The sequence below is a fragment of the Callospermophilus lateralis genome, chromosome 5, assembly GCF_048772815.1.
Source record: "Callospermophilus lateralis isolate mCalLat2 chromosome 5, mCalLat2.hap1, whole genome shotgun sequence".
In the NCBI taxonomy this organism is placed as follows: domain Eukaryota; kingdom Metazoa; phylum Chordata; class Mammalia; order Rodentia; family Sciuridae; genus Callospermophilus; species Callospermophilus lateralis.
Window position 1 is genome coordinate 26,512,317 of NC_135309.1, and position 25,882 is coordinate 26,538,198.

The window sequence follows — 25,882 nt, forward strand, 5'->3', positions numbered from 1 at the left end:
AACTGTATGCTTTTCTGTAATTTAAATAAATAGTATCTCAGTCTATTCAGTCTTCTGGGTTTTTTTCTTCTTATTGATTAGGCTTATTTTTATTCTGAATTGAAAAAAGAATTATGGTTGTCTTGACAACGGAAGTCCATCACAAACCCTGATCCAAAGATGTGCATCATAATAAGGTGGTTGATAGGACAGAGAGGGACATATCCTATTCCATTCAATTTGGTTTGATCCTGAATAGTGTATTTGGAAACCATCAGCTCAGCAAGGTTCTGGCTCCTAAGGGCTAATTGGTCCTCAGCAGTGGTGACCTTGATTGAGATAATTTTTGTTCTGCTTCTTGGTTCCATTCATAGCTAAAAATCATGCCTTTGCTTTCAGGCCATAGTGTATGAAGGCCAAGACAAGAACCCCGAAATGTGCCGAGTCTTGCTCACACATGAGATCATGTGCAGGTAAGAAAAACCTTGATCTCTCTCTTTAATTAGCCAAGAGAAGATGAATTAGTATCTCAAATGTAAGTGAGCTCAGCTTGATTTTGGGGTATACAGTTATCTTGCTTCTAGTCGACAATCTGAAAAGAATTGTTAGACGTATTTGGCAGTCCATGTGTCACGTGTAAGAGTGGTTCTCAATTATTTAGTAGATTTTGCTCTGAAAGATACCCACTCCATTTTGATATCTCACTGTCCTCCCTTTCTTCCTTTCAATTGAATAAGATACAATATAACCCTTTTAATGTTAATATAGGCACTCAACTGCATTGTTAGTAAAATGAATAAGCATTCTACTGAAGCCACAGAGGCTTCTGTTTGGGTAAACTTGAAAGTTATAGTTTTTACTTTTTAATTCTCCCACTTAAAAATATGACTATCTGTGACTCGGGAGGCTGAGGCAGGAGGATTCTGAGTTCAAAGCCAGCCTTAGCAAAAGCAAGGTGCTAAGCAACTCAATGAGACCCTGACTCGAAATAAAATACAAAATAGGGCTGGGGTGGAGTGGCTCCGTGGTCAAGTGTATCCTCACCCCCAGAATGAACATCTGTACTTAGACATCATTTCTCTTTAAACTGAAAGTGATTTTTTCCCCCCTTACATCTTATCTCTTAGCTGCTTTGTTTGTAATTGATGTTGTATTGAATATTTCTTAGAGGTTTTGAGCTTTGAGCCTTTGGAAGGATAGCAAAGATGAACCCCTAAAAAGTCCAAAAATTCAACCTACTCATGTTTTAACTTTTGCATGCAGTCAGACTAAAGCTACATTTGAAAACAGGGATGAGACCCTTGGTACCCCCACATGTGAGAGAATAGACCAGGGAATAGCCTTTTAACTCCTATTCTTATTCTTTGTAAAATAATACCAGCACTTTGCTCTCAATATATTCTGAATAATTGGATAAAGCATTTAGATGCCACTGTGCATCAGAGAGAGGCTACTAATTGCTTTATTAGCTACCCAGCCTCCTTCTGGCATAAGGCGTGCTTGGCTACTACTATTACTGACCAATTGGTTTGGGACTTCAGCTGCCACCTCAGCATGGGTGGCCCTTATATGCTACTCTTGGACTTGTGGGGGAAAGCCATCTTAAGACTCTACAGGTGGAAATAAAACTCAAGGGCTTAATGTGCTTCCTGAGTGAAATCCCAAATATTAACTTCTTCCATGTCTATAAAAATTTCATTTTTTCCTTTTCAAAAAAATGCTTCTAATATATTATTTCAAAATATATAGAACTTTCACAAGTTTCCACTTCAGTGATCTGTACAACTTGTTAATTATTCCAAAAATATGTTGTTTTTCTCTAAAGCAGTAGCAGAATCCAAAAATGTGGTCATGGATTTGTTTTATGATGAGGCCAAAATTAGGGTTATGCTGCATATAATGATTGTATAATAAAGCTGAGTTGCACCTCTCAGAATTAAATGAGTAAAATCCATTTTGAAAAGCATTAAAATGTGACCTCCTTTGTCTTCCTGTTTTCCCATCATCTCTCTATTATTTTAGCTTCCTACAATTAGCATGTCATTAGACTGAATTTTCCGTGTTCCTCTATGTGTGATTCTAGCAAAATAGAAAAGAGACAGGAAGATGGATCTCAACCAGTAGGCCAAATAATATCTATACATCATAGATTTGCATCTCGTATCTGCACGTTTGGTCTATGCTAGAAATAATTCTGTTCTTGAAATACTTACAGATATATTATCCCTTTCACACACAGGCCTACCCTCTATTAATGCAGTTTATATTTTTCTTGTTTTTAAAATTCATTGGTCCAAAGTGCTTTATTATGCTGGTTGGTATGCTTTATTGCTGATGTTCTCTCTATTTTTCAGAAACATAAAAATAGCAAAAATAAAATTCTCAAGCCACTGAAGGCAAACGATGCTGTTTGTACCAGGAGGCTAAGAGGGAAAAGCCATATTCAAAATGTCATCTTGCTAATGTTACAGATTACAGTTTTCCTGGCTGCCTATAGATGTGTAAGGGGTACTGTTTGTTTACCAGGCCGCCATGACCCCATTACACAAACCTGTCATCTATTGTGTGGCTAACAGTCTTTTAAATTGCAAATCTGATGCTCTTTAGGGGGCTTTAGGAAAAAAAAAATCTCACTTTCCACACCATCCTATTTCTCTTGATTTCTTGCCTGTTGTAAGTGGAAGTTGGGATGTGCTGAATTTGCACCAGGGGTGCAAATGCAGGCTCAATTATAAGCATAAAATTAGAGTCTGTTCACCATTAATCAGCCTGGCTAATTGCTATGCACCACCATTAGCCATATGGTGTGAAAGACAGCTTGCTCTCCCCAAGATGAAATTTCTTCATTGCAGACATGAAATAGTGAGGGCCCTGGATTTTAAAATAGCTTGTTTTAGATATTTAATTTCTAAACAACTTTCTGCAGTGCTTTCTATCAAAGCTAACTGCACAATAAAACTTTGCGTTGATGTCACAAAAGCTGTATATTTATAGTATGTTGGCTATGGTAAAGGAGACACAGAATTTAGATCGACAAGAAAGGGCTTGGTATGATTCTGTTTTGTTGCAGGCAAAGGAAAAAAAAAGAAAAGAAAAAGAAAAACAGAGTTATATCTGAGGTGTTGCAAATTTTAAAACCTATTGTGTTCTGTAGAAAAGCTGACCCCATTGCATGAGCTGGCTAAAAGAACTGCCACCATTGGATTATAATTGTTACCACTTGGAGACAAACCTTTCTTGCTTGATGACATGGAGTTCTTCTGCAGCATTCTGGGAGATTTCTGCCTTTTTGGTGAATCGGCATCTGGTATACCAATCCCTATTACATTATACTGATACCTGGTGGTGATGTTCTTCAAATAATATGAATCCATGAATGACTTTTTAGAGTAAGATTCTAGAAGAGATTTGCTTCTAAAGGCATCCTGACATCCAGTGTTTAAATGTGATTGGAAAATAGGAGCTCTGCCCAGTAGGTGAACCTAGTTCCCAGTGATCTGGGGAAGGCTGGATGAAGTAGGTTTTCTCCACTTGTAGTACACAGGACAATGGCAGTGGGTGGGTTCCCTGTTTAGGAAAGCATTCTTCCAGTTTTTAGTGCTTGGTTACTTGTAGGACCAAGTGTTCTCAAAGCTAGCCCTGCACCTTGATGTGCTTTTTCTTGCTTCCTCTTTTACTGGCTTAGTCTGATTTCCTCCTTTAGACACTCACTAGGGCCTGGCTCTTCAGAGAAGTTGGCCTAGCCCTTGGTCTGAGCCATGGCCACTTGGGTGACATCCTGTATACACTGTGCTTCCTTTGGGGCTCTCTTTGAGGTTTTAATATTAACTTTCCCATGTGGTGGTGAAGATTAAATGCTGTAATCCTTCTAATTGCTTATCATAGTGCCTGATACAGTCCATAATGAATGTCTATTATTATTGTTAGTAGTATACAATATTAATGGAAGCAGTATCAGCAATATCTGCAGTGTTTAGCTAAATATTGACACATCATTTCTCAGGGTGAATGATGACGAGAGATTATTGAAAGGAAGTGAACTATGTATTGAAGCAAGAAAAGACTTTGTACATTCCCATTTTGGTGGTTAAGGATGCCTTCATTCATTTGTTTAGCATCTTCTATGTGCAAATCTTCAAGGAATAGAGTTGGATCCTACAGTAAGACAGCTGTAGTTCACCTGGAAGCTGAGACCTGTAAGCGGACAACTAGACTTCACCCTAGAAAGGGTTGAATACGATAAAAGGTTGAGGTAGAGAGCTCTGCCTGTCCAGAAGAGGGACTAAATACTTGTAGGTGGTCACAGGAGCGGGGAGCTGGATGAGGGATTTTAACAGGTGCATGAAGGAATGTTGGAAGTCAGGCAGAATTTCTGTGTGGAGTGGTTTGCAGTTGGGTGGACCTGGGGCCTGGACCTGGAAAGAGAGTCAAAGGGTCAAAGGTAACACACTCACAGGTCTTTTCCCCATGGTGAGAGTTGAAGTTATGGGCTCAGATGGGATTGGTAAGAGTGAACGTGTAGAAAGAGAAGAGGCTGTGGCTATATTTTTGAGGAATAGTCACATTAGCAAGGAGCGAGGGCATATTGGAGATTAGGAAAAAGAACCTTTTGAGCATACACAGATCAAGAAATAAAAAGAACTTATCTCAAAAAGGGAAGTTATCCATATAACATGGGCTGGAGAGATCCCCATGGGTGTGAAGACTCAGAAAAGCACCAGAAAAGTGCCAGTTCACTGAACACTTTAAGAGAGGCGGTTCAAGTAGGAGCTGGGTCTTATATGACAGCTTATTGGGCTGGTGGTTTTGCTTTATGGAGACCGGGAAAACTTGACAATGTTTTTAAACCATTAAATAGGTTAATGAAGAATTAAATAGGGGTGGGGAGTCACAGATGCTCAACAGGAAGAATCCTTGGGGAAGTTCCAGGTGAGGCAGAGGCTCGACCTTTATACTTTAAGAGATGGGAGGGAGATAGAGGATAGAAGAGTCTCTTTATTTTTTTGGCTTCCTTAGAAACTAGCCACCCTTACAACTTAATCAGATTATTCATCTATTTTCATTCTTTAGTTGCTGTAGCTAAGTACAGAAGACATATGTTTTGGGGTGGGGGGATACCAGGGATTGAACTTGGGGGCACTACCACCACTGAGCCACACCCCCAGCTCTATATTGTATTTTATTTAGAGTCAGGGTCTCATTGAGTTGCTTAACACCTCACTTTTGCTGAGGCTGGCTTTGAACTTGTGATCCTCCTGCCTCAGCCTCCCAAGCCACTGGGATTATAGACTTGCACCACATGCGTGGCTAGTAGGGAAAACATCTTATTTCTTATCGTGCAGCTGGGTTTGAAATGATGTTTTTTCTCCAGTTGCAAGTGTCTCTCTTGAGAGAAAGAAGTTCCATGTCCAAGATGAGAATCCACAGGTCCCATGATTAGGGAACATTTAGGTGTATCTTGATCTGATTTATGAAGCTGTGAGTCAGTTCCCTAGAAATTCACCGCCTGTGTCAGGCTATTAAGGCAGAGGCTTCTATGTTTGCTTTTCTCTGCTTGTGCAGAGCTATTTAGGAGATGGTGGTCCTGCTGGAGAAAGGGCTGCTGCTCTAGTCCACCATGTGCATACCTTACCAGGTGCAAGAGACCCCCTGCTGTGGCTGGCCACATGGCTCTCCTCTGTTACTTGGGTTGCAGATTGGAAGGGATGTAAAGAGCAGAGCGGTGGCAACTGCCTGCTCTGGAAATCCTGCTCTGGTGACAAAGCAAATTAGGAAACTCCAAGCTCCATCCCCCCCAAGATGCCTGCTTTAGGGAGCATATGCCATGTCCATGCAGGCCTATATAGTAGGAGCCTAAAAGACAGGGTTGTGAATGAACGAGGGTCTCACTGGGTAATGAGGTATAATGAGCACTGTGTTTCCTTTTATTAACACAGTGACTTTTCCCTGAAAGTGCTTTACAGCGGTTTCATTTATTGGATTGTTTCAGTATGGGGCCTCTTATTCCTTAAGCATCAGTGAATTTGTTCTCCTTTCAACTACTGGTCCTCCAGGGTCAATGCCTGTCTTGTGTGCAGTGGAGATGGGAGCCCATCTTTCTTCTTTTGAGTTGAGTAGGAGGAAGAACCCAACGGACAAGAGATACTGTCATGGGAATGGAGGAATCTAGGAAGCCACAGGGCTAGGCGGCAGCTTAGCATTAAGAAAGACCTTCTTTCTCCTAATAGTGGTTGATTTTCAATTTTTTATTAGGAAACTAATTTTACAACACAAACCAGAACACTAAAAAAGCATGAAAATAAAACTTCCTCCAGTCTTCCCCATTGCCTCTTTTACCCCCCTGCCCATAGGTTAACTCTTTGAAGATTCTATTAATTGATTAGAAAATGATTCCTGAAGTCATGTGTGCTGGATTCAGTTCCAGTTGCTGGGGATGTAGAGGGGGACCAAACAGTCTAAGATTCTGTGCTTGTGTGCTTAAATTCAAGTGAGAGGGATAGACCACAAAAGAAGACAAATCAATATGAAATACAGCATGGTGTTGCCAAGAGAGGTATGGCAGGCTGAGGCGCTTGGGAGCTCGGGACGTCAGGGACAAAGGGAGATGTCTAGAATTCTGTGCCAAGTGAGGGGTGAGCCAGGCTAGTGAACAATTCCCCCTTCTTTTCCCTCCATTTCTCTTGCACTCTTTCATTTTTCTTCCAGAAATGGGATTATACTATGCACATTATTCTGCAACTGGTTTCTCTCAATTCACAGTACAATGTATACTTTCTTTCCATGATAGCACATCAGACCCCACCTTTATTTTTTAATGATGCATAGAATTCCATATATTCCACAAATATAGGTATGTACATATACACACATGCATGCGTTCACACACACACACACACACACACACACACATAACACACACACAATATAGCTGTGTGATACATTGAAGTGATTCAAGAAACAGGAAGCTTGTTGAGCTATTCTTCATACTGTTCATGAAGTTCTCTTTATGAGCATTAAGTGACCCTGGTCCCCTTCATTTGTATTCTCCTGTTCTTCAATCTGCCTTGTTCATTCCTGTTCTATCCTTCCTTCCACATTTCCGTTCTTTGCATCTGCCTGTTTGCCTTGGTCCCTCAGGGCACAGCATAGAGGCATGGTTCAATGTAACTGGTTGCTCTCAGGGGTATTTTAATTTTAAGGAGATGAGGACCATGCTGAAGTCCAGGGACACACCTCAAGCCTAGTGTGGCACTTGTTTGGGGGAATGGGTTAGAAGATGTGTGGTGTGGAGTGAACCTTCCTTCCCTTAGCAATGTCTGCCTGGAGGGTCACTTGGCCCCTTTATTTGTCATTTCTTATTCCCCTGGATTGTCTCTCCCTCAGCATATCATACTCATTCATTCCTTTGATTACCTAATACTTGAGCTTTCTTATTCAATCCCAGGATTTATGCTACTCATTATGGAGGTAAAATTGACATTTTCTTTCTTCATGAAGCACATGAGTTACAGGAGAAGGAGAATGAGAGAGGGAGAAAAATCTAACAAAAGATGCAAAAATACACACTCAACAATGTAATTTTCATTGTGTCCAGTGCGCTACAAAAAAACACTCTAGAGGAGCCTAATTTAGATGAAGAGTGGATGTCAGGGCAAAGCTCTCTGAGGATGGAGGAGTAGGCTGAGCTCTGAGGGTCAAGGAGAGATTGCTGACTGGGGATGGGTTGGAGATGGGATGGGCCAGCAGAGAGGCCTGCCCAGGCCTGGGCCCAAGGGCTGATGGGACACAGCACATCAGAGGGATTGAAATTGGCCCATGAGGCTGGAGCTTGGCAAGCTGGAGAGAAGGGGCAGGAGGTGGGGAGGTGGTCTGGCATGGCACCCAGTCATGGATTTGTTCTAAGTGCATTGGGAAGCCTTTCCAAGGCCTTGAACACTGAAGTGACATGTCCCATGGATGTTTTGAAAAGATCATTCTGGCTGTTGGAGGGGTCACAGTGGCAATGGTGGGACCAAGTGGGAAGCCACTGTGGGAACCCAAGAGAGACATGAAAGTGGTTTGGCTTATGATGGTGGCAGTAGAGAGGGAAAGAATCCAATAGGGTTGTTGGAAGAGGCCTGAGAGAGCATTTCATCCAGGTAGGACCTTGTGAGAGTGTGACCACCAGGGACTTGCATGGTTCACAGGCGGTTTTTGAAAAAGAAAATGGAGAAGAAATAGACCCTTCCCTCCATCCGTCCTTCCTCCCCCACCAACCAAAATAAAGGAGATTTGGGCTCTGTTGATGGCCTAGCTTTGGAGACTGGCTGCCTCTACAAAGTTCAGGGCAGATTTGCTCAGACTTGGAAAAGAGGTAGCTGAAGGAGGCTGGCACAGGGATTGGTAGCGAAGTTGCCCTTCTAGGGCTCATAGTAGGCCAGGCACAGGGCACAGGCTTTATGTCTTGATTTCATCAAATCTGTGTTTGAGCACTTAGGGCTGGGTGCCCAAATTGCCCCATTTGACCAACTAGAAAACTAAGACTGTGAGGTGAAGTCCATTGCTCAAGGCATCATAGGTACCTCTATCTCATTCCGGAGCCAGCATTTCTAATCTCTGTTGTTTGGGAGTTTTAGCTTTTAATTAATATATATATATATATATATATATATATATTTTTTTTTTTTTTTTAACATGCAACTCTGGCTACTTGTGCTTCCTACTTTCTTTTTCCCTTATCTCTCTCTTAAATATCAGGACACTTTAGGCTTTCCATACCCAAAGCACTGGTATAGCAGAATTTAGGTCTAGAGGAAATAGTTTCCTCTGAATCAGAAAGGGAAAGGGATCAGGTGGGTGGAGTGGTTTTTAGCTGGGCTTTGACAAAGGAGATAGAATTCTTATCATTGCTTTCTGAGGACATGAGGCACAAACAGAATTAGCTGATTCACTTTCTCTGAGATATAGTTACAGTGGGGAAAGAGACTTCCCAATTTTGGTGAAAGATTCCCTGTATAGAATATTTGTGGCTCCTAAAATTGAAGTTCAATGTTTGATTCTCTCCAGCATCTTTCTAAATTTGGGCTGCATGTTCACTAAATGACAAGTGTGTGTTTGTGTATGTGTACACCCAAGCACGTGTAAGAGAATGAGAGAAAAGTGCATATTTTGCTTGTGGTGTATGGTGAAGTCTAACCCTTGGATAACCTCCCCACTTTAACTGAACTAATATGTGCTTCCATAGTGTAACTCTGGGTGTAACCAGCAAGCGGACACGTTTGTTATTTGCAAAGAAGTCTCCAATGGATAGTTTTCTGCTGGCCACGGGTATTTTCAAAAACATGAATCTTTCATCCTTTAAAAGCTTCTCAGTTTCAAAAAACACCAGCAGCCTTCAGGTCACAAGTGGGTAGGGTTTGGGTTATGGGTGCTTTCTTTGCCCATGGCTTTTCTCTTTTTGACCTGATTAAGAGTGGTCACCGTCAGGGCTGTGCTAACATGGGATGCACCGTCCATACAGTTTCCAGAACACTTAAGTGGTGGCCAGTGTTGTCCCCCAAACCTAGAGGACTGTTCCTGTGAACCCCACTTTCCTTTATGTTGCCTTTCCCTTGTCTTAATCATTATGTTTTGCCTTTATCCTCATTCAGATGATTCAAAAGCAAACAGTTACTACTTTAGGATTTGGGGTAAGGCTGGGGTTGAAGGAGATGCCGCCCATAAAAGAGAAAGGAGAAGAAAAAGGAATCCACTTAATACAGAGTGACTGGAGGGGGAGAAATCACTCATATCTCATTATTGATGCGTTCCACACAATTAGTGTGATCTTGAGGGAAGAACGTTCGAGCCACCCACAACCTTGACTCTTCTCATTGGATGGATGTAATAACAATGCACTTCACATTGAACTCTGCCAACACTGCGGGCAGTGATGGAGAGACCCCATCTTAGGGCTGTCACTGGTGGCTCTGGGAGAGCCCCTCTCCCTCCCTTCTCCTCTGTTCAGGGAGAGGTTAAGCCTGGTCATTAACCCATAGGTGACCCAAATAGAATTTTCTGTCCCAGGGATCCGTTGATTGCCAGGTATGGCTTTGTGGTAATTCTAGCATTTGCAACCCAGCAATTTGAACCTTCTGTCTGCTTAAATGATGATTTTACATTGTAATGATTGTACTAAATCCTTTCGCTTTTGCTCCACAGCCGCTGTTGTGACAAGAAAAGCTGTGGCAACCGAAATGAGACTCCCTCAGATCCAGTGATAATTGACAGGTAGGGACCACTCTTCTTTCCTGGGATTCTTATTCCTGATTATAATGAAACACCTGCCCGTGTGGCTCGTGGGCCAGGGTTAGGAATTCACGTAGCCGAAGTTTGCCTGTTGGTCCTGACTTCAGGTGCGCCGATCGATCGTGATCCCTGGGAAAGCCATGCGGAATGTTCTTTGGAGGCCTGTTTCTTGGATTGCTTCGGTCTTGTGTCTGATTCATGCTCCTAAAGGAATATTTTTTTCATTCCTGACTTTCTGTGGCTCAGTCCTCATGCTGTGCCAGGAAGCTTCAGAAATAAAATAATAATAGTTTGTGATTTATGAAATGTGGTTGGGTGCTTATAAATATTTAACTTTTATTTGAAAAATGTTTGAATCATTATCACTTTTAGCTACAGTAGTTCTGTTGGACGTAATCCATCTACATTTTAAGGTTTTATTTATGCATAAAAGCAGTTTAAAGAGATCTGTGAACCGAGATTTTCTACCGTTATTTTCAGGGTTTGATTGCAGCTCATACTGTATCGTACGTTGATTAATTTATCCTGCTTGTCTTAATTATTGTGTTTTTAAACAGATCCATATTACTAATCTGACATGACCAAGTAAATCACTGTAGAACAATAAATCTGTTTTAGTCGTTCGGTGCAATTTTGAATCAGTGTGTGCACACATTATGCAGAGTTGCATTCCAAATATTCATTTTACATTTTAATTATTGAAATTCATTGTATGGAAACATGTATGATAAACCATTCGTTACATGGCATTACTCATCGGGAGTTAAATGGCCTGGAAGCTTTATAGATACTGTCAGTCGGCAGGCAGGAGACAGCCAGCATCCTCTGCTAGTCTGAAAAGTCTTGCTGATAAGACTGACTGATCCCCTCCTTGAGGAAATCAACAGTCACACAAAAGTCCCTTTTGGGGTTGTGGTCATATTGATTTTTGATGACAGCAGCAACTACCACCAAAAAAATAAACCACTTTTTGTCTTTCAAATTCTTCACCTCTTTTGCGCTTCCATTTATGGTTTTGCAGCTGAAAAAAACCTCGAGGTTTTGCTGCATCGTAACAATCAAAAGATTGTTGATTTCAATCTATGTGTTCTTTAGACTTTAACCCAATACCAATTGCCAAGTAGCTTTATCAAAATTACATTTCAATTGGATTCTTTGATAAAATACCTCTCCCTCATAGTCATTAAAAATACAGGTGTGACTAATAATATATTTGATTGAAAATTAAGCGATGTGAAAGTTTTAACGTACAGTGCGGTTGCGTGCCACCTGTAGAAGTAGGGACATGTTTATCTGCCAGAGCAGGTATGCCATTCAAATAATTGCTTTTGCTGCCATGGAAGATAAAAGTCTTCAAATGAATAAGGTCAAAAATAAATATAAGCTTTATGCTGTTTGTTTCCATTAAATACACCTCTTCAAAATACCACTTCTTATTTTAAGCAAGTTTTTCTTACCCTTTTATTAAAAAAGAAAGCGTTCTGATCAAAGGACTAGCCCAGATAGTCCTCCAAACTTTGAAACTCTAAGTATTTTGTTCTGCCACACAGTTCCTTTTGGTTTAAATGATGACAAGGACTTCACCTTGCCACCCGCAATGAAAACACTTTTTTGCTTGTGAATGGGTTAAGCTTTTAAGTTCTTCGTTTGGTTTTAAGCTGTGACTCTGATATAGAAGGTTGATATGACTGTGGTTTGAATAACATTTGATTTGACCTGTTCCTGTGGGCTGCGATGGCTAAGAAACTTGACTCAGCAGTGCTGTAATTAGCCGGCCCGTGTTTTTGAAACAGGATTGTGTTACCTGGATTGCATTAGTGTGGCTTCTATTGCTGCCGCCTCGCATCTGTCCCAGTAGGGTACTTAAAACCTTTTCTTGGCTGGGATAGTTCAAACAATTTAGGCAAAATAAGTATGCACTTTATGCTGTTGGTGGCTTTAGAGATATTACTCATGACATTTATCCTTTTCATTTTTCCCCCCTTTTGGTTGGACAAAGTAGAAAACACTGTGTCGTTAATCTTGGTCTCTGAAGGTAGGAGAACTTTAAAAAACGGCTGGAGCACAGTGTTTGTGCACAGGTCCCACCATATGTTCCTTTGCTGGCTCTTGCCACCGTCTCATATGAACTATCTTTTCATGCGGTGATACCAGTTGATAGGCAAAACCCCATTGAGCTATTTTTATTTGCATCCGAATTTTCAGAATTTATTTGTCCTCCAGTCTGCCAAGGGTTTTAAAAACTCTTGTCCCGTCTGGGCTGATATGTGAAACTTCCATTTTTAACAACAACAGAAAATAACAACAAGAAAAGAATGTTTGTGAAGAAGGAGGTTTTTCAGTTCCATGAAATTGCTGCAAAGGAAGGAAACATGATGGTCACCGTGTTTGAATTTCATAGTTCCCAATTTCATTCTATATTACTGATTGCATAATATCTCTTACGTGCGTAGAGTCTGATTTGCTTTCAGATTTATGGATGCAAATCCTTGAATATTTTGCAAAAATAGGCTATGGGCCTGCTTTCAGGAGCAGTAGTGACTGTTTTTACAAGATGCATATAATATGTAATTATAGAGCTGAAGTGCAGGCAGTCATTGCCTTGGGATTTAGCATAGTTTTCACACGCAGTCACCTTTTGAGCACCAATAATTTTTAGCTTCCTTGCTTGTCCTTCGGAATTTGGAAGAACACTGCTATTTTTATCAGTCAAAAGACTTTTAGCAGTGGTTATTCAGGAAAACTATTTATAGGAGAGATAGAAGACGCTTTCTGGTCATACAGCCATGGTGCAGGGCAAGCTATTTCTGTGTTAAATTTTGGCTGCATTATTTGCTGTCAGTGATTTGGGGTCATCAGCTTGGAATATTTTCTCAAAAAGTAGAGTTAACAAAATCAGCAGTTGCGTCCTGGGACTTAGAAAATGAGTTTCTAATTTCTTCCAGTGGCATGCTATAAAGTCAGAAAAATAGGACCCAAATTCTTTTTCACCGTTGTGACAAGTTATCAAGTCACTTCAAAAAAGTTCATAGAAAATTTAGGTAAAAGGCAGGAAGTGTACATCTGGAGTTGACTGCTGGGATACTTTTATGCTAGATGCCAAATGGCTTGAGTATGAACCACAAAACCCAGCTTGTGCCCAGTGATCCAGATATTTGGGCTGTGCAGACATGGGAAAAGTCAGATGTGTTATGTTTAATAGCCGATGACCAGAAACTAATAACAGCAAATTTCATTATCATTGAGGTAAAGGGCTATGTGTGGTAATTATTGTTAAAGTAAATAGCAAAAAATGACTTCCAGTTATTGAATTAAGGTAGAGATTGATTTAACACATTCACATACTAACTCATATTTGAATTTAAAAGGTTTGCAATAAAAATCCATGTTTAGAAATTGAATAAATTGTAGTTTTATTACTACATTGGATATCCTTGTGTCCTAACCTTTTTCCTTGGAGTTATCTTAGTTCAATAAATAAAACCTCATTAGACTATTCCCATTTCAACGAGTTTATTAAATTTTGCAGGAGTAATTAGCATAAGCTGTGCTAATTTTTCTGGAAGACTAATGAGGGAGGTTCTTAATTAGGTTTATTTTGTAGGAATCAGAAAAGATGATAATGACAAAAGTCACATAGGGAAGTTTGAACTGGGAACCCAGTTTTTTTCTGAACCCATAAAAAACTTTCCCTTTTCTATATGGAAACTTTTTTTTCTTTTAATATACCCTTGAAATGTATATATTAAAAGCAAAGACTGCTGTTCTGTTCCAGATCTAGTTAGTTAAGATTAGCTTCCTTACTTGATTCATTTCACAAAACTCTTTATTTTCCTAAATTAACTTTGAGTGATGAGAAGGATGAATACAGTCAGTTTTACAAAACCATTTCTTTCTCTGAATTGTTCTATAGGGTTCCTTTCACACAGAGCCCTGATGTTCCTGGCTAGAGTGCACAGGATGGGGGAAGCTAAATATTTATTTGTTTGTTTTTTCAGTTTAGCACCAGTGTGATTGATGAAATAGTTGAATCACTAAGTAAGGAGAGACAGTGGGAACCCAATTCTTGAGTTCTTTGTACTGTGGATCTTTAGCTCTTAACAACGGGATTTTAAAAAAAAAATGGATAGAAATAAAAATGGATGAAATTCCTTCCCAAATCATATTCTCCTATCTCATGTGAATTGGGTTCACTTCTTTCAGGGTATAATGTGAATTGAGTAACTTGTAAGTTTTGAGCTCCTCAAAGCCAATATATATTTTTAAAGCTATTTTTTAGTTGTCAACAGATCTTTTATTTTATTTATTTATATGCAGTGCTGAGGATTGAACCCAGGGCCTCATACATGCCAGGCAAATGCTCTACCCTTGAGCCAGAGCTCCAGCCTCTCAAAGCTAGTATTTAAAACACATATTTTCAAAGTCTGTCAGCTAATATACCTCTCACAATTTGGGGTTTGCTTATAATAACTTTAAGATTTGCCATGTCTTTCTTTTTTGCATATAAGAATCCCTATATCTCTGTGTATGTTTAGGCCATGTGATAGATGACATTTGAAAAATACACAAATTTGATGAAAACCCTCTTCTGTTTGGAATTACTTCAGGCCACACATACCCTAGGCTCCTCTTCCCAACACTCCTCACTGCCCCTGCCCCACAAAAAAAAAAAAAAAAAAAAAAAAGAAAGAAAGAAAAGAAAAAGAACTTACTTTTTTTTTCATAAGTGTCTAATATCTTCTGCATCTAGATTATTTTTAACTAGATAACACTAGTTGGTTTTATTTTCTGACTCTTGCCTGAAAAATAAAATGCCCAGTAAGGAAAATATTAGTGTGTTCATTTTACCTGTTGGTTTTTTTCATGATGTACATAATTTGAACACAACACCTAACCATGTTAGGATCATGCAGAGAAAAAGTTTTACTGGGAACCCACTCTTCATCCAAGAGGAAACAAGTCGGAACTAAGACACTTCAGAGGAGTATAGTCTAGTCTTACTACTAGGCTAACTTTTTTGACTAAATTGATCCTGATATATTTATATCACATGTATGTTCACCTGTAAACAATAATAAAACTTTAGACTTAGGATGCTTATATGCATCTTTTACCTTTAGACAGGGTAGGGTAGATATTCTCCTAAGATGGTGTCAGCATTGGGGCCTCTCAACAATTAATGACTTCCTTCTGTCTTTTATCATCAGCAGTAAATCCCAAAATCCATCAAAATGTTCTTTTTTTTTTTTTTTTTTTTGCCTTCCTTAAAAGTAAAGTCCTTAACTAACATGAACATGATGATACACTTTCATTAATATTGCAAATGAGGTTTTTGGCTAGAATTTCATGACATTCCTTCATTGTCCTTTCAACTCTTGATTATTTTTGTCTTCATCCCGCTTTTGGAAGGACCAATCACCAAACATAATCATTGTGCACAATACACAAACAGCTGTCTGGGTTGCAAAGAACCAGAGGTGTGAATGCATTTCTGAGAGTTCTGATAAACCTATTCTACCATCTCATTTTCTAACCTTGACTGCTGGGTTAAAATAAAAGGAAGAGGAATTCACTCTTTAAAATTGCCCCAGGCAGAATAATTGCTGTCCTTTTGGTTGCTTTGAGAGGTTTGCAGTTTTTCAAAAGTGGAAAGCCAGCATCGACACAGAGCATGAATTTATGGTTGTTTATTAACCCTCGTGTGCATAAGCATTTGTTTTCTCAGTGGGAATTCATATGTGATTATTAGCAATGAGACTTATGTGAACAAGTATCATTCTGAAATTTATCACATATCAGATAATACTATTCAGAATATGAGATGAGCCTTATGCATTTATGTGCAGTTTGCTACTGTGATAAGAAAATAACTAATACAATAAGCTAATAGCAGTCTATATTCCATTTGCTATCTGCTATTCTCAAATACACAACCAGGATACATTAACATGCATTTCAAATATGCTGACAATATATCATAATGCAAAGTACTTTTACATGGTATAATACTTCTGCAGACACTGGATAATGAACAACAGTGGTTTTCCTGTAAAGGAAATAATGGTAGCAACTTCCAAGAAATGTATTTAACGGAGCTGCAGAGAATCAGCAGTGTGTATGTGTAACATGGCCTGGGTGTCGGCTCATGGTGTGGGTTTTTATCCTGTCATCATAACTTTGCTTTTGTAACAGTTCTGGAAAAACACAGAAAAGCAGTACAATATCCCCTGTGTGTCACATTAGCAACTCTGCACAGTTAGTTTGTGATGATAATATATCAGTATATTAGGCACGCTTTTACTTTTCTAAAAGAATCACTTAGAATTGAAGACAAAACAAAACCTCCCCAAGTACAGCTCTCCATTGATAAAAATTCTCCTCATATTCCCCTAATACCTGCACCCTGCCAAAGTCTCTAATAAAAATTGACCAGATTTTAAAGACTCCATTTAGAGCTTCCAGCATAAATAGATGGCATTTTGGTCATTTTAGTTTGCATGAGATGTTATCTAAAATAGGCTACCAGTTCTGTTTCTTGCCCCTGTTCCCCATCCCTTTTTTTTTTTTTCTCCCTTTTAGAACTGGGTAACTATACACCATCCAGAACAATATAAAAGTGACTCAGTACTCCTATTGCGGTTGATGAAATATGGTGAACAGTACAGTCTTGTCTTTGGTTGCTTGTGCCTTTAAAGGTGTGGGAGATGAAGATAAATCTCCCTTGCAAACTGTTTCTCCAGTTACAAGCCTTTGTCCAGAAGCAAATGAAGGTTTTAACATTACAGTACTTATTATAATAGAATTTTAATTGCTCTAATCCTGCTAAAGTGTGAAGCTCTGTGTGTGTGTGTGTGTGTGTGTGTGCACGTGCACGCGCACACACACAGTCACATGTGTGTGTATTCTTCATAGGAAGGGAATCAAGCCAAAATAACAGCAGCAGCAGCAGCAACAACAACAGCAAACAAACCTGTCTTATTTTCTTTAGGGGAGGGGTGTCACTTATGTTAAAGGATGCAAACTTAATGAAACTGACTCTGGGTAAGGAGACAGTGGCGTTTGGTCTTTGTCACATGTCTACTTGTAATGACTTAACTAGACAAGCTGGCAATTATATAGCTCGATCCCACACAATAAACCCCAAAATGGCACTCGGTAACTATACCATCCCGCTAACTGTTTGAGGCACAATAGTTTTGTAATATAATATAAAGTAATAGTGTTAGCCAACACATCTTTAATAAGATATTGTTCGTGCCTTTGCCATATGCTGCAGAGCTGCCTCTCACTCGGTGGGCCTTTTGATTCCTCTCAATAAGATTATTTCAAATACTCTAATCCTGAATCATTGACATGAATACAAAAGCCTAGTGACATCTAATAGATGCCTCTTAGCTTTGCTTTTCCTCTTGTTCCTTTCCTTTTTCTTCTCTTTTTACCTGACAAAAAGCTTATGGACACTTGGGCTCTGTCTCTCAGTAGCAGCATGGGGGGCTCCTCATGAAATATAAAGGAGGAAAAAGACTGACAGAGGCCCGATAAGCTACAGAGTGAAGGGCCATAGATTAAAAGTAAATGCCAGTAAATCCTACTTTGTACACTCACTTGTTCTTTTATTGTTTTCTTTAACACTTTCAGTGCCAGGGCCAGGAGGGAAAGAGAAAGTAGTAACCCAAGTGCCCATGAGCTTTTTTAAATCTGAATGTGGTCACTGTACATATTTTATGGGGCTTTAGCAAGGTTCTTAAATTTTGGTTCTTGTAAAGGTGGTGCTGGTGGATTTGTTTAAAAAAATGCCCTTTTAATCAATATCAGGACTCCCTCAGGAACTTTTTTTGCTCATTGGCTTCTCCGTTGACCCAGTATTGACAGTGAATGGGGTTGGGTGGCTGGGTAGGTCAGTAGGAAGAGTGTCTCTCTGTGAGGGAGTGAATATTGGGGGTGCAGGACCTGATATTTTCAAGGTCGAAAGAACTTTTTCTTCTCTTTTGTAAAAAATGAATTGAAAATTACAAATGCGAAATGTTAGTGTATTTTGCATCACGATATCAGCCCCTTCCTCTTCCGATGGTGTTGGTCATGTTTGCGCCCGGATTGCTCCGCCTGTGCTGAACGGTGCGCGCAGACCTAGCCTGTGATGGTTGGCCGAAGAGTTAGGACTGCAGGTAGACGCTTTTCTAATGATTGGAAGATTGCTCTCCTCTCCATCCTTCCTAAGCAACCATGACTGGAGGTCTTTTTCACTCTATTTTCAGATCAGAATATCACACTCCTTGCAATCTATTTATATTCTTCGGTAGATAAATGATGGGGGATTTCCCCCTTTAAAATATGCTTCCCATTCATTAGCATTTTGATCTCTTAATGTTATCTTAAAATATTATTTTTAATAGTTTTGCATGCATTATTGACTGAAGTTCCCTCACAAAATGAAGTTAGTTTGAAGAATTCTAAACCTGCATCAGGGTTGGTTTCACATGCAATGCACAAGAACGCTTGGGAGCGTGAGCACACACACATACAAAGACAAAACAGGCGACGAATAGTGAGCAGTTTTGTTTTCTAGAAAATTCTTTAGAGAACAAAGTTGATTAAGAATTATCTTTGAAGCATCTACCCACTGTGTGGGAAAACTTAGGCTTTTCTACAGAACCTGGATGTTTTCTTTTTTTCTTTTAATTTTTTAGTTGTAGATGAACACAACAATACCTTTATTTTATTTATTTATTTTTATGCAGTACTGAGGATCAAACCCAGTGCCTCACACATGCTAGGCAAGTGCTCCACCACTGAGCCACACCCCCAGCCCCACAACCTTAATGTTTTCTTAAAACCCAATTCTAATTTCAGATGGGCACCATGCATCTTAGAATATCTTCAGAAAAGCTGAATCCTCTCTCCTATGACCATAGGACTAGGAGTACCCTGCTCCGATGGTCCATATGACAGAACCTTAAAACAAAACAGACTTAACTACTGCCAGTTTAATAATTAACTACATCTCAATGGTACTTGAAAAGTTTTAGAGCACATTAATGGCTCATATAATTCTCTTCTCACAAATGGGCTCCACTTGTGAGATCTGTAAACTGAGGCATTCAGCCTAAGGGACTTTCCAATGTATCAGTGATAAAGCAAGTCCTTAGAAGCCCTGCATGTATTAATCCTCAGCTTCAGTTTTTTCCTCCTCCATTGCTTTCCATATTTTGTAATGTTTCACTTATTTTCCTTGACTACCACAGTTCATTCTTTCTGTATATTTTCCTAAACTCATTCATCTGACCAGTTTTCTTAGTTGATGTCATACTTTGTTTTTTGGATTAAAAATGATAATAAGATATATCAACTGTTGTACTCATTGCCGGAGCAATGGGAATTCATGTGTCCTCAGGTAATTTGATGAGAGAATTTACTATATTTCAATGGGAAGAAATAGGCAGTGAGGCAGAGACAAATGTGTAGAAGGCATAGCACAGTGGAAAAGGCATAGATTTTGAAGTCCATCGGCTGAGGGATCTAATCTCTTCACTGCTACTTAGTATCTGAGCCTCAGGGAGTTCAGTTTTACTGTCTTTTATTTATTTTTAAAAATATTTATTTATTTTAGTTGTATACAATACCTTTGTTTTTATTTATTCATTTATATGTGGTGCTGAGGATCGAACCCAGGGCCTCACATGCGCTAGGCGGGCGCTCTACCGCTGAGCCACAATCCCAGCCCAAGTTTTGCCGTCTTTTAAATAGGAAAAGTCATTTCTATTTTGAAAGATAGTGAGAATTAAAATACCTAGCACTGGGCTTGGCACATATCAGGTGCTTAAAATTAGATAGCTCTTATAATCCAATCATCATATTCCATATAGATTGGTGTTTTTAATTGACCATCTCCATGGAACTTTTTTATAACTCACTGAAGTTAATCATGGTGGCTGAGGCTTCTTGGATGAGGGTTCATTCATTTTGTTCTTTCTACAAATGTTCATTGAGCTTCTGCTATAAGCTGTACACTGTTCTCAGGGCTGGCTTCATACGGTACAAAGTGAAGGGCCATCCATTAAAAGTAAATGCTGGTAATATCCAGACCTGGTTCCTGGCCTCATGGGGCTTCTCTGTCTCAGAGTTGACAAAAAGAAAATAAATAGATAGATAAGTTAGAATAGTAATAGCAAGTAGAAATAAAGAAATTGATTTTTTTTTTTTTTTTTTTAAGTAGAGGAGCGCTGAAGCTGCCTTTTCTCCCGTAGCCTGGCCAATTCCATGGCTTTAGTTCAGGCCTCTGAGGCAGTCCACATTTTGTTTAGGGCCTCAGGCTGTGGGGTCAGACTGCCTTGGCATCAAATCCCAGCTCTGCCAGCACTGTGGGACAGTGGGCAGTGTGACTTCTTTAAGGCCCAGTTTCCTCATTAGACACATGAGGATGAGAATGGTCGTCCCTGCTTTAGAGGACGTGGGACGTACATACACACACGTGGAGCTCTCTTGGCCTAATGCCTGGCACAGGATGCATATTCCACATGATGTGGCTGTTGTTTTTAAAATAAAGCCTGGAACGAAGAGATCGCCAGGACCCTTTCCAGCTGTGGAATCCTAGTTTTAGTTCCTTGTGGGACTGCCAAGCACAGCGAGGCAGATGGACTCTTTAGAAGGGAGACTGCTGTGTGCCCAAGAGGACAGTGACAGACTGGGTGGTTGCTGCCTATCCCCAGCACTCAGCACGGTGCCTGGCTGGTGTGTAATAAATAGGTGCTTGGGGTATGTTTCTGTGAAATAAAAGGAAGAATGAAAGGGGCTAGAAATGCAGTCAACGACTCTGGTAGTCTCCTCTCTCTGCCTAAGGACCAGCTTGTTATAACTACACAATAAAGCGAAGCCGTGCTGCCATTAAAGAATGATGAGAAACAGAAAATGCAAGATAAAATATTAAATTTGTTAGACTTAAAAATGTTAATCTTCGCACGATTACCATGCAAATCTCCTCGTTGCCTAACTGTTTAATTGATGGAGTAAATCACGGAGCAGACACGTAAGTGAAAACCCTCTGTTGACATTCTCACAAAGCACATTTCCAAGAATATATTCTGTTAACTAGTGTGTCTGTTACACACGCTAATGTGAATTTTAAAAATAACACATATCTGTTGCATCTTTAGCAAGTTAGCATCTTTCAGAGAGTTTGGGGGAAAACTTGAATTTTTTTTTTTTTTGGTAGGGGCACCTGGCCATTGTCCCATGGTTCTGTCAGATGTGAAATCTGTATTGAGACAGCCCATGTTTAAGCTGTGCCTTTCTTTAGCATAATGTTAGACTTAAGAATTTACCTTTTTTTTTTTTCTTTCAGGCAAATGTAGTTGACAAGCTACTGTGGTGGCTGAAGGGTTAATAAATTCTCTCCACTCTCCCCACCCCATGTCCCCCTCCCCCAATCCCATCATGTGCCTGGTTGATTCTGAAAGAAGGGGCTTGAAGTTGCCCACAGGGCATCCCTTTTCCCAGCCTTCTCCAAGGCCACCTGGGCAGACGGGAGCTTGCCTTCTGTCCTTAGGACACAAAATCCAATCAGACGCCTGGTCTGCCAGTCTCTGACCTGTGAGCTGGCAAGAGGGAGGAGAAACAGCGGCGCTCATATTTGATAGGATGCATCTTTGTGGCTTTAGGGGGCTCTGCGACCACTGGAAGAAGGAGGCTCTCCCTTATTTTCAAGATAAGGTGTCATTCATGAGGGCAGTGTGCTGAACTAATCAGGTTAATTGAGAGGCCCCCAGAATGGTCCTCAGCAAGCCCATCTCTCCTTCCTGTTCAAGGCAGATAGCGCAGTTCAGGCAGCTTACACATATTTTTGTTCTCTCCCCAAAGCTCATGAAATCTGTAGGCGGCCAGAGAACGTGGGCTCAGCTGATTGTCACTCCGACTGTGGGTTCTTATTGTAGAACAGCCTAACATTAAAAAATAAAATACAATAAAACAAGGAGGCCTTCTTGAGATTGAGAGACCGAATGCCTTGGAGTGTCTGATACTTTGTCTTTTAAAGTTAAAATAATCTCTTGTGTCTCAGATCAGCCGGAAAGACTGTTGATTGCAGAATCCAGATAGATTCTTCGCTGGCTGTTTTATTTAAGAGGGAAACTTTTTACAATATCTCATTGTGGTGTGTCAGTGGTGACAAGCAGTTTCTTCAGCGGGGTTTGGATTCTGTGGCTTCCTAAGGGGACACGGTGGTGGTGGGGGGGGGGGCCCTGATGGCACCAATCACATGGTGGGCCTCCCCCCCTGGAGCCAAGTGGAGGAGGGAATCAGCGGGCTCAGCTTGAATTCCGTGCAGGGCGGGGGCTCCTCCTCTGCCTTCTCCACTCAAAATGATTTGTCATAGTTTAATTTTAAACACCGTCATTGACTATTCTTTCTTTCTACCCCACCTCTTTCCCCACTTTTTTTTTTTTTCCCTCTTGGAAGTTCCAGGAATGACTTTAATTATCTCCACAATCAAATTCTCGTTGCTGCCTCTGTGAAAGTGTGTAGTCATAGATTGCAGGGATTATTTTCTTTAGCACTTGGGGATAGAGAAACCGGTTGTTTCAAAATGAGAACCAGCTGGTTCCACAGAGCCCTCATTTAATGGGGAGCCACTCTGTACACAAAGCCTCCGCGCAGGTCAGTCATTACGGTCAACCCCGAATCAGCAGTGTTTGGTCTATCACCCTTTATTAAATGTCGAGTGAGGAGTGATTGAGCCGATATGATGATAATAATTTTAAAAAAATCAACACACTCTGCATCTTTAATTTTGTCTCAGCTAAACATTCAGGTTTGGAAGGAACGTTTCTCAAACTTCTTCCTAGGGTAATTATAATCGTAGGCCTGCTGTCTCATGGATGGCTATGACGTGTGTGGAGCTTTAACCCTCTCTACATCTAGAAAGTAAAATTAAGCTCATCTTTCAACATCATCTTTTATCTGACAAGCACAGTAGATAGATAAAAGGTAGATAGCCAGGTGGTGGGTCCCATTAATAGAACCAATTGGAGGGCAGAGATAACTGCTATTATCAGACATCTTTTATACCATCCTGTGAAATAAGAATGGGAGTGATACACCATATATATATTTTGCTGTCCTTCTAGCTTGTAGAAATTGGTTTGTTGTCATACCCTGTTAATCTCTAGCAGCACCAAATTCAATATGAAATGAGGAAGGTACTTCCACTGTTTGACTGTGTGAAATACTTTGGAAGCATGCAAAGAAGGAGGGGGGGAATATAAAAATCATAAAACCTCAGGAGATATTCACTTACGAGAATGATTTGTTTTCAGAATCCAGGTTGCATTTTTATAAGATAAACAATTTGGGGGGATGCAGCATTTATCACATAAGAAGTTGAAGATTAAAAAAAAAAGACCCCACCTTCACATAGTTAAAAATCTAGTTAACTGGATTTTATCTCACAAATGTGAGCAATTACTTTGCATTATTAATAAAAATATGTGCCTTGAAAAAATCGCAACATGCTTTTTTTTTGTACTGACATCAATGCAACAAGATAATTTGAAGAAAGAGTAAAGATTAAGAAATTTATTTCCACAGGGAGTTTGATCAACAAATTGAGCACTCATCTATGCCCTTTTAATTATTTTTATTTTGGGAATTTCTGTGTCAAAATATGATTTGGGTAAAATCTTACCTAATAATTTTTTTTTTGTTTACCAGCTACTTAATGTCTCCTTAGTTCAAACTATAATTCTATTATATATTTCCTGTATCTGTCTTTTAAAAAAATTCTGTGGGTTTTTTAATATAAAAAACAAATAACTGTTATATTTCCAGTCAGTCAAATTTGAACTGAATTTTACTTCCTGTTTCAAAGGTCAAGGCAGGCTGACCTCAACAGCAGTGTGGAGGCTGCTGAATTATTCATACCATTGACTTTGTGTCAGCTTCCACATTTGTGGAGAGGGATGTTTTATTCATTTATCTCATTTAGGGTTCTTCTCTGCACCTGTTTCTACCATTAAGTACCCTGTAATTTGCATTTGATGCTAATTTAGTTTCATATCAGCCTGGTCCCCCCTTGTTAATTTAATTTTCTAAGACCCTTTTCATTACAGTAGAACTGTTTTCCTCTTTAAAGCAAACATCTATACAAGTAATTGTATAAACTGCCTTTTAAATAATATCTTTTAGAAGATTCCATCGTTTAATTCCTTAATTCCTATAATTAGGCATGGTTTGATTAATGTTTCAAAGGGTTAAATTAAAATGCAGAATTACTCAAATACATACTTGAATAATTTCTTACGTGAGCAGTGTTAGCATCATGATGCTCTTCCTGATAGTTCTCGAACAGTATGTCTTAACAGCAGTCATTTTCTTTATTTAGAGTGCTGTTTAGTTTACTAATAGTTCTTTCTTTCAAATCACTGTACTCTCAACATTACCTGTGAAACGTTCATATTTTCTTTCATCAAATTGCTGATAGGTGGTGGCTTAAAAATATTTCAGCAACATTAATAATGACATACCCAAACTAAGGAGGGCAGAATTAGGTCCAATTCTTTCATCTATCCTGGAAGTTTGTTACACTGAATTTCAGGAAACTGTGTTACATTATAGGTCTGTTTCTCTTTTTACCATTGCTTTTCTTTCTGTTTGATGCTCAGAGTTAGATTCTTGGGATTCTGTCAGTTTCCCAGAAATGGTTCTAGCCAGTTTTCTTTCATTTATATCTGTGAACCTCAGTGGAGTTGAAGTCACCACCTAGATATTGTGGAAAGTACGAGTGTGTTGTTTGAAGAAGCCTGATTAAAATGATGGTGACCTTGGTGACAGTGGCCTTGTTCCTGGGATGTCTGTTAGGGACTTGCTATCATGGGAACTAGCAACTCATATAAACCAGGTACGTAGCCCTCTGATTGTTGGTCAGAGTTTCACCTCAGTCCTTTCTCTGCAGCTGCTTGGGGGGTACTTAACTCAAAGGGGTCAGTATTCTTCTAGGTTCTCTCAGTGGTGGGAATTTACCCACCCCCAGCCCCTTAGTGGTGGAAATATGAGTCACTACATCAAGTTCTAAGATATATGAAAATGATTCAGAAGGAAAGTGTAGTAATGGCCAAATCTTACCAAGAAATCAGCCAAGCTCTTGGTGAGCCCTCTTCCCACTGGGTTGGATTAGTCTGACCTGCTGCTCTTTTCTCCGGGGCCACCAAATGGTACCATTGCCTTGCATTTCCAGAAGGACCTCGCAGGTCTATTGGAAGGGGGCTTCTCTCTTCTTCTGAGTTATAAATGATTCCTAGAAACCCTCCACCCCACCTTGTCATTGTGGAAATGAGAAGGGAAACCTCAGGTTCTCCTGCAGATAGTATCCTTCCTGTCCTGCTAAGGTAAAGCAGAGGGTGGCTTGGAGGTCTCTTTCCCAAAGGTCTCTTTCAGTTGGGAACTTCTCTGGTGTACCCCACCACAGAATTTTTGAACTTTTTCAAATTTTATGGTTTATTAAGCCAGCTTTATGCTTGTGCTGATGGACCTAAAACAACATGAGAGTTTTTAGGAATGAAATATGGGATTTTTATTCATTAACAAAACATTTACTTGCTGACACTCCACCCCTTCCACAATATAGACGTTCTTTTTAGTTTTGAGCAAG

At 39.8% G+C, this 25,882-nt stretch overlaps 1 protein-coding gene across 7 annotated transcripts in view; it reads left to right on the forward strand.

Annotated features, from left to right (window-relative positions):
• Ebf1 (EBF transcription factor 1) overlaps window positions 1-25,882 on the forward strand; it is a 377,119-nt gene that overhangs the window by 14,753 nt on the left and 336,484 nt on the right. For all 7 annotated transcript variants that reach the window (XM_076856387.2, XM_076856388.2, XM_076856389.2 and 4 more), the window contains exons 5-6: window positions 379-452; window positions 10,159-10,227. In XM_076856387.2, coding sequence (XP_076712502.1) covers window positions 379-452; window positions 10,159-10,227 — 143 coding nt within the window. The remainder of the gene's footprint in view (window positions 1-378; window positions 453-10,158; window positions 10,228-25,882) is intronic.